Genomic DNA, 9,016 nt, shown 5'->3' on the forward strand with positions numbered 1-9,016 from the left:
TTGTTTTCCTTATTTATGTATCCAAGCAATACCCCGATATTATGTAGACGAGGGAATACGTTTAAAAGCTTTGCAAGTAAGAGGCGTGGTTACATTATTGTTTTAAAGAGGGATGATAAGGAAATACCTGTCTTTACAATCAGCTGGCTTCAGGGAATTCTTTCTGTCTCGGGTATGCAAAAAGCTATGGTATTTAATGAAATCACATCACGGTTTTGCCATGTTTACAATATTCCTGTGAGTACGTAAATGTACCGTTTGTTGCGCACTGTTGTGATCGCTCCTATTGGCCAATCCTCCACCGCGCCCACTTATGACGACATTCGAGTCACGCCGGGCTCTTCCGGGCATGTCAACCACTCTCGAATCCAAAAAGGTAAACAGAGAGTTGTAGTTTTATTACCATCTCTCCGTCTCTGGTACTCCACTGTTAAATTCTTAAACATCAGATGTGACTTTCCCAGAGTGCTGTTGTCGGTCAAACCGTACATGCTAATGTGCCTTGCCAACTTGATAGCTAACTTGTAAGCAGCCTAAAGTTGTGGAGTAGGGATGACCAAAGCCAGGTGAAGAGATGGGATCTGTTCGATGGGCTTTTCGCTGTGGGTCCTGGACTCCCAGCAGGTCTGAGTGGCTGTTAGCTAACCGCTGCATTCAGCGAGAGGAAAGAGAGAGGATCGGACAGTTCGTGTTTGCAAAGGATGCAAAGTCAGCCATGGTGAGTCTGACTGTAAACTTTGCGTTCTCTCACTGTCTGTTTTTGACTTACACTACCACCCAAGTTAGGTCCTTTCCCACTTGTCAATTCAAGATATCCACGTGTAACATAATTATATTATATGTCAAGAACCAAATAAAGAGTAGACAAATACCTAGGGGAGTTGGTCTTAAGTGGAAAAGTTAAGTTCACATAGGCTACGTCAAAATAAGACCCTTTAAGTTTTAAGAGCAACTAAGACACTCCACTAAGAACCATCATGACCAACACTTCCTGCTCATATCCCAAAGCTGTCCTCCTTCTTTACACTGCAGGCCACTTGCCAGGTTAAATGATGGTGCAACAGGGCAGATGTTTTTAATGCACTTGGAGCCCTTTATGTAGTGGGTTGTCAGATGTTGCTGCTAATTTCCCAACAGGTGCTGGTGTTTATCTACAGTGTTCTCAAGAGAGGATTTTATGTCCCCATATGCTTTATGTTTTAATAATTATTTTATGACTATAGATGTTACCAAGAATGCCACTTTTATACTAACTATTATATGCTTTACGAGTGATTAGCTCTACTATTTTTGTATTTCTCTGTCTTTTGTGTGAGCTCTCTTAGATTAATGATGTTGAAATGGCAATATTGTGTTTCATCTTGAATCCTAACACTGACCATCTGTCTCTCAGGCTGGCAGGTTGTTGCTGAGGAGATTTGTGTGTGAAAGGATGAGGATCCCGTGGTCAGAGATCAGACTGGACCGATCTCCCAGAGGGAAACCTTACCTGGCGTCTCCACTAAAGGTTATTACCATGATTTTTATCTTAAGTGCTTCCAGGTATTAACAGTTAAGTTTGGTGGATTTAACAAAGTCTGGATGCACAGCACGACTTACCCACCAGTGGCTCAGTGGTGACTGTCAAGACACAGATAATGTATTGAGTTAACTTATTGTTTGCCCCTAAACTACACTTATAGGGAAATTAGGCTTATATATTATTTTAGATATATAACAGGGTATAAAAAAGAAATGACCTGGCATGAAACTTAGGCACTGGTAAATGTTGAACTCAACACATAACATAAGTTGCTTTGACTAAGGGGGTTTGCTGGATACAGATATTTGCAATAAAAGTGATATTTTAAAAAACAACAAATATTTATTTCTATAATGCCCATATGATAATATTGTTTAATCCAGCGCTTGTAATTTATGATTTTGTATAGTTATGGTTACAGACTTTCTCCATCTCCCTTATTTATTAACTAAAACAAATGTTTCCTTTTATTTTTTGTAAGATTCTATAAATAATGATGTTATATCAAATTATTTTGGCCACAATACTCTTTAAGTGAAAGTCTGTCCTACCTACTGACTTGACTTTTTTTTAATATGTTGGCATACATTGTCCCACTATAATACACTGAAATAGTAGCCATGTTTTATGTTGTCTTGTCAAAATATTCACAGTTTGATTACTGTGATGCCATTTACTCCATTTACTTCCAGGTCAGTTCAGATTCAGGTGCTGAACCCCCAGCCTGGAGTTTCAATCTGTCCCACCAGGGGGACTACGCTGTGCTCGCTGCAGAGCAGGGGGTGCAGGTGGGAGTGGATATTATGAAGAACACCATGCCAGGTAAATGTTCTGCACATGGGGGAAAATGCACATTCATTGAGATTTTTAACAATCGGTTTATTGATTTCAAAAGAGCATTACAAGGTTACAGTAGACCAAAATGCAGAGAGGGGAAAGAGCAGCAACACACGTGACACATTTTGGGAAAATAGTTAGACATAAAAGCACACACACCTGTTGTTACAGACATTTTTTTGATGTCTTCTTTCCTTGTGTATTTTTCAATTTGACCACAAGAGGCCACTGTTGCCTTTTTTATGTAAAAGGGTAAGGCGTGTTTAAATGTTTGGATTCCTGTGTGTGCAGGTGTGTTACAGTCACATCCATATATGAAGCCTCTCCAAGCGATGAACCATCCAGAAGTATCTCAAAAGACGAGTTTAATCCTGGCAACCCTTTATTCTATCTCTACCATACATCTGACACCTCATTTTCTTTCCCCTCGTCTCCCTCCTTCCCTTCTGTTTTTCTCTCATCCTTCCTTCTTTCTCCTCTTTCCTTTTCTTTATTCCTCCTTCCTTACTTCCCTCCAGGTACCAGCTCTGTGCCGGAGTTTTTCCGCATCATGACTCGCCAGTTTACAGCGTACGAGTGGAGTGTCATCCAATCAGCCAGCTCGGAGCACCTGCAGCTTGCCGCGTTCTACCGCCACTGGGTAACCATGGCAACCGTCCTACCGTTCCGTCACATTGCATTGCTGCTGGGCCCCACGGCTGGTGTGTGTGTGTGGGTTGGGGGGGGGGGAGCTTAGGGAGGAAATAACATTGTCAATGTCCTTTGAGACACACACACACACATTTGAAAAAAACTATTCCTGTGTGACCTCTGGATTTCTCTACTAAACTATAATATTTCTCTTTTTCTCACATTTTGTCCTTCTCTATCCCTGCATTTCATCCTTACAGATTCACAATTGTCCTCTCCTTCTTCTCACCATCTCTATCTTAGTTTTTTTCACACATGCACACACACACACACACACACAGATGGACGGCGACCGCAATGGTGGTGCTAAGTAAAGATGTTGTGAGAGTGAGAGGGTGGCACAGAGACGTCAAGCTCTGATATCATCATCACACTGTTGACTAATGGCAGAGTTCGACCGTTGCCATAGTGATTAGCCTTGTAATACTGTTATTGTGGCTCATTGGCTTCCGAACTGGGTTTAGTTTTGGCGGACACACATTTACACAAACACACAAAGACACTCTTTTGTATACACACTGTTATACATGTGTGCATATATTCCCATCTGTTGTGGTTTTAAGTTATTGTGCTACTGAGCCAAAAAACACACACACACACACACTTTTTCCTTATGTGCCGGGGATCATTTTCTGCTTGCAACTGATCAAGTTTCCTCCCTTTTCTCCCAAGGCCTTGAAGGAAAGCTTCATCAAAGCCATTGGCACAGGTCTGGGCTTTAACCTGCAGAGGGTGGAGTTTCACCTGGCCTCTGAACCGCTCACACAGAAACATGTACAGCGCCAGACCAAGATGCATCTAGATGAGGAAGAAGAAGAGGACTGGATATTTGAAGTGAGTCTTGTGTCCGTCAAAGCACAAAAGATTATACGTGGAAATATTCCAAATATGATATAAACAACAATCTGTAATTTACCTACATTTCCTGTTCCTAGAAATAGTTGCATAACGCTGGAAGCAGCCTGAAGTGGTTTAAAACAATGAGCTGTCAAATTACCTTTCGTCATTTTGTAAGTTTTTCCAAAAATATTCATCCATTTACTTAAGAGGGGGGAAAAAGAGAGTGGCATGTCCAATGTATAGTATCATCGACAGAAAATATTTACTTCGTAGGGGTTTTTAACAGCCCTTTATTCATGTTGAATGCAAAGATAGTTTTAAAAATAATAATGTTCTGTTATTAGTGGGGCTTATGTAACATATGTACAGTTTGCATCTTTATGGAAATCACTTAGCTGAAAAGCAGCTCTGCTGGGGGCTCCTTCACGTTCTCCAGTGGCTGCCCCCCTTGAAAGCATCTGCAATCGCAGGTGGTCTTTGCAGAGAAATATCCACAAGGGATTGCATTAAGGGGGCCTCCAAGTGGCCCCCCAGCCCTCCTAACACCATGACAAGTGCACCCTCATTCACTGTCAGAGTAGAAGAATCATCTGTTGCCGTCCTTTTCCCATTTGATTTCCTCCTTTCTGCTCCTCACCTTCATTTCTTGTCCTCTCCACCTCTACTTGGATGTATTTTAATCCCTTTTTCTCTCTTTGCCTTCTATCTTCATTGTTGCCTTATTCTCCCCCCTGTATTTTTCCTCTCTATTCCCCCTCACATCCTCTTCCTCTTCCTCTTTCCTTCATGGCCAGTGGTGGATGGATTGACAAGTGACTGCTAAAAGGTTACCACTGGTTTGAAAAGCCTAATGTCACATCTCCTCGCCTTTCTCCATCCCTCTCGAGGTCATGGAGGCTTAATGCTGTTTTAGTGTCTGTGATTTCACACTGGGGAACAACAGCTCACTTGTATTGATCGCATGTAGATGGTAATGCATATGTCCTCTTTTTAGCTATAGATTGTAGTGTGAGGTGACAGCAACATACAGGATGATAGGATCAGTTGAAGCAAGAATCATTGAAGCAAAAACAGAAACAGGGATGCTCCTGCTAAATCTCCCTGCACTGCCTCATTTTTCATTTCTATTCCATATTTTTGGTTAAAATGACATTTATCAGGTATGTGAACAGAAACCATTGCAGTGCCATGTATTTACAAATAAAAATAAGGGCTAATTTGCCACTTTGAATCCTTAACAATCAATGAATTCATTTGTTGTTGACAGAAAATGAACCCGCAGCTATTTGGATAATCAAATCCACAGAAATGCCAAAACATTTGATGGTACCAGGATCTTAATACGTATATGAACATTTCCTGCTTTTCTGCACTTATATAATTGTACATGGCGTACCTTAAGGTTTTGAACTGTTTGACATTTTAACATTTTACTGACATTTTACTGACAAAATTATGAATCAATGAATCTAGAAAATAATCAGCACATAAATGTATAAAGAGAAAAAAAGTATTAGTATCAGCCCTACCACCATGGTATACGAGCTTACTATATTATTCTATCTGGAATAACTAAACACCGTCTTCAAAATAAGGGAATTAAAAGTAAATATTGGTATGATGTTAAGGATATACCAAAGTATACAAGAATAATATTTTATATATTTAAATAGATGTCTTCATATTGCTCCAGCTGGCAGCAATTAATTTGATTGGCAATGAGAAATTCACCAAGTTCTTTCATTTACTAAACAGCAACAATGAAGATTTGTTAAGATATATTACAATCAATTCAAAATGTGTCTTACTACTATTCAAAATACATTTGACTTTAAAATGAAGGGTTAATATATTCTACATTTAGCACGAGTGTTGTAAGTGCTTTACATCTGGTGCTTAATCCTGTAAAGTGCTATTACACATTATATTGTGTACATTGCACACACACACACACCGACACCGACACACACACACACACACACACACACACACACACTACAGGGAAGCTTTTCCTCTCTGTGTGCTTCCCCAAGAACAGAGATACGCATCATTAATTGTAATCAGTGAATGATTGCAGTGACCTTGAGAGGTCAAATGAACTCAAATGTAAATGTTTTGTTTTTCCAGATTCATATCATATACAGACATTTACACATTCAGAGCTCAGTGTCGGGCAGCAGTGCTGTTGACCTCCTGTCCTCTGACTCGCTGGGTGCTGATTGGCTGTATCAGAGAGCAGCTGTGACTTGATACTTCCCGCTGACCTCTGCTGATCACTCCTACAGACTCTAGACAGAACCTGAAGGACCTATCAACGACAAAAAACACAGAAACAATCTAAAAATTCACTCTTTAGTATTGATTCCTGCTGAAATTACATTTTTCCGCTGGGAAATGCTCCTTTCTTTCTGCCATTTTGTAACTTACTACCGACAACACACACACACACACACCACCTGTTACTCCCACGTATATACACTCAGTTTTTGACCTTTAATTCCCAAGCATTTTTTGTCATCAACAAAAGCAAGTTATAGAGCGGACACATTAAAAGCAAATGTTTCAAAGGATGTTTTTAGGACAATCAAGGCTCAACAGGATGGATAGTAATAGTGTGCGAAGGGGAACAAAAGATTAAATCAATGGAATGTTTTATGTTTAGTAGTACAAGAAGGTCAACATCTGCAATAAAATGTGCACAGATGATGTAGTATTGGGTTTATATAATCACGCTAGACATTGACATTTCTCAGTAAATACATTCAAGCTTGCTGTTTTCTGCTTTAACACGCACTGTTATTGCTTGTCAAATGTCATGTGACTTGTAAATGCGGCAGAAATCTGACTGAACCTACTTGCTCGCCTTGGAAATCATGCTAACTGGCGGTCGTATAGCTCAGTGGGTAGAGCTGGCGGCCATATATTGGAGTCCCCAGTTTGGAATCCGGCCTGAAACCCTTTGCCCCAACATAAAAAAAAAAAAAGAAAATAAATCATGCTGACACATTCAAGGTATTCACATTCATTTAGAATAGATCCGGGCGCATGCGAGGCGAACACACAGTATCAACACCTGATAAGGGTGCACATATCCATTATTTGACTTAAGAGTACTTGCTCTATGTTTCAAAGTGTGTGTGTGTGTGTGTGTGTGTGTGTGTGTGTGTGTGTGTGTGTGTGTGTGTGTGTGTGTGTGTGTGTGTGTGTGTGTGTGTGTGTGTGTGTGTGTGTGTGTGCGTGTGCGTGCGTGTGTGTGTTTCTGCAGGAGAGCTTGCTGGATGCTGACCATCATGTTGCTGTAGCACTCGGACCAGCGGGAAAAGCAGGGTCTGCGGTAAGGACCCAAAACATTAACAGTTGCTCTTATTAAAACATATTTTTTCAGCATGAATGATTTAAAGGGAAGTCTCAAAAGTCATTGAAATGTTTAATTAGCAGTCAAAACACTGCACAGTTTTCTGATCACCTCTGAAACCGTGAAGAAGGTGTGCTTAAAGACTGATTTTTACACCGGGTTAAAAGTATCATTTCGTTTAACTGCTTTCTCTGGTTAGAGGTTTATCGTCTGATTCACATACCCAACAGGGAATGTCCAAATGCATGCCTTGTATATCCTAATGAGGCATTGGTTAGCATAATCTATGATCCCCTATTTGATGTAAGACACCATTTAAAAGATCAATCCATCAGATGACAGAGCAGACTGTTATCAACAACAACTTGTAGGATTTAGATACATTATTTTATAACTAATAATGACAAATATTTGGAGGTCTATTCTTCTCCAATAAATATAAGGATAATTTATATATTTCACATAATTTAAGCTTTTAAGACACAACATATCTTTAGGATCATGCGTTGTAGGAGTATTTTAAGGTATTTTAGTAATTGAAGCTCTTCTCTCTTCCTCTCAGGCTTTTCGTCCATCGCTTCCCCCCGCCACCTCATTTACGCTGCTGTCGTTCAGTGATCTCACCGCCTCCGCCTCACCTCTGACGGAGGAAGACTCCGCCTGCTGGGACAGCTTCAAGATGAAGGCTGAAGCTCCACAGAGACAAAGAGATACACACACATCCGAACAACCACCTGTCTCACGCTGACGCTCACCTGAGATGTACACACACATGCACACCTTTCATAAGTGCCAAAATGAAACGCACCCTCACTGACAGTGAAGCTGCTTTTTCATTCAACGCAAGTCCAGTCAAGTTCATTTATAAAACCAAAGATCACAGGTGTGTCTCAGAGGACTTCAGAATCCTCACAGCATCTGACACCTTCTATCTTTAAATCCTGTGTTCAGAAGAAGAAGAAGTCTGATTCTCACATGAAACACATGAAAACTACTGTGTGGTACATCCAAACATTAGATGTGAAACAATAGATTGATGGCAGGTAAATTATATTAACTTCCTGTATAATTTATGAATACACATTGTCCACCAAGCTTCTCGTTATGGATTTTTCACAGCCTCGCCAATTTACTGTGTGTAATGTAATGATTCCTCTCAAGGCATCAGCCATTTCTTTTATTTTCTCCTGCAGTTATTACAAGTTCCATGCACTGCGACATGTAAAGTATCCAAGTGCTACTTTGCATTGTGTTGTACATTTTTAAAAAATCCCTGCTCTCATCTCTATGTGTCCTCTTCTTGTCTCGCATGGAAGTACATGTGCACAGAGCTGGGTCATAATTCAGTGTGGTTACAGATCAATATTCTGTGGTGCTTTAGCTCATGATCATATTATGTCTGTTTTGATATGCTACCATACCAGTTAACCATTTTAATTCAAATAAATTGGTTATTGAACTTGCACTGTTTTAACTTTAATGTTGTGTGTCAGCACAGTTTGCAATGAATGCAAAATACCTCCTATTGCTTTACATGTGATTTTGCTTTAATTTGCCAAATTGTGTCGGTACTGGAAAGACTTTATTTGCTACCATATTCTGTGTGTGTGGTGCAAGTTGTATCTTTCTACTTTTCCCCGGATAGCTAAATATATCAGACTTTTTTTTAATCCTGCTTTCTTTTTCTCCGTCCTGTCTTCCTCTTTATCTCTTCCATTCAGTGTCTTTCTTTCATTTTCTCTGTCTATCTTGTCTTTCCATCTGGTAGTGCA

At 40.1% G+C, this 9,016-nt stretch overlaps 1 protein-coding gene across 1 annotated transcript; it reads left to right on the plus strand.

Moving 5' to 3' along the window:
• Window positions 1-323: 323 nt before the first annotated feature.
• Window positions 324-8,707, plus strand: aasdhppt (aminoadipate-semialdehyde dehydrogenase-phosphopantetheinyl transferase). Its single transcript, XM_063907819.1, has 7 exons — window positions 324-718; window positions 1,394-1,507; window positions 2,215-2,344; window positions 2,878-2,999; window positions 3,722-3,883; window positions 7,155-7,223; window positions 7,807-8,707. Exons 1-7 carry the CDS (start codon window positions 575-577, stop codon window positions 7,990-7,992), a joined length of 927 nt encoding a protein of 308 aa, XP_063763889.1. The 5' UTR covers window positions 324-574; the 3' UTR covers window positions 7,993-8,707.
• The last annotated feature ends 309 nt before the right edge of the window (window positions 8,708-9,016 follow it).

The sequence above is a fragment of the Eleginops maclovinus genome, chromosome 18 (assembly GCF_036324505.1).
Source record: "Eleginops maclovinus isolate JMC-PN-2008 ecotype Puerto Natales chromosome 18, JC_Emac_rtc_rv5, whole genome shotgun sequence".
Taxonomy (NCBI): Eukaryota; Metazoa; Chordata; class Actinopteri; order Perciformes; family Eleginopidae; genus Eleginops; species Eleginops maclovinus.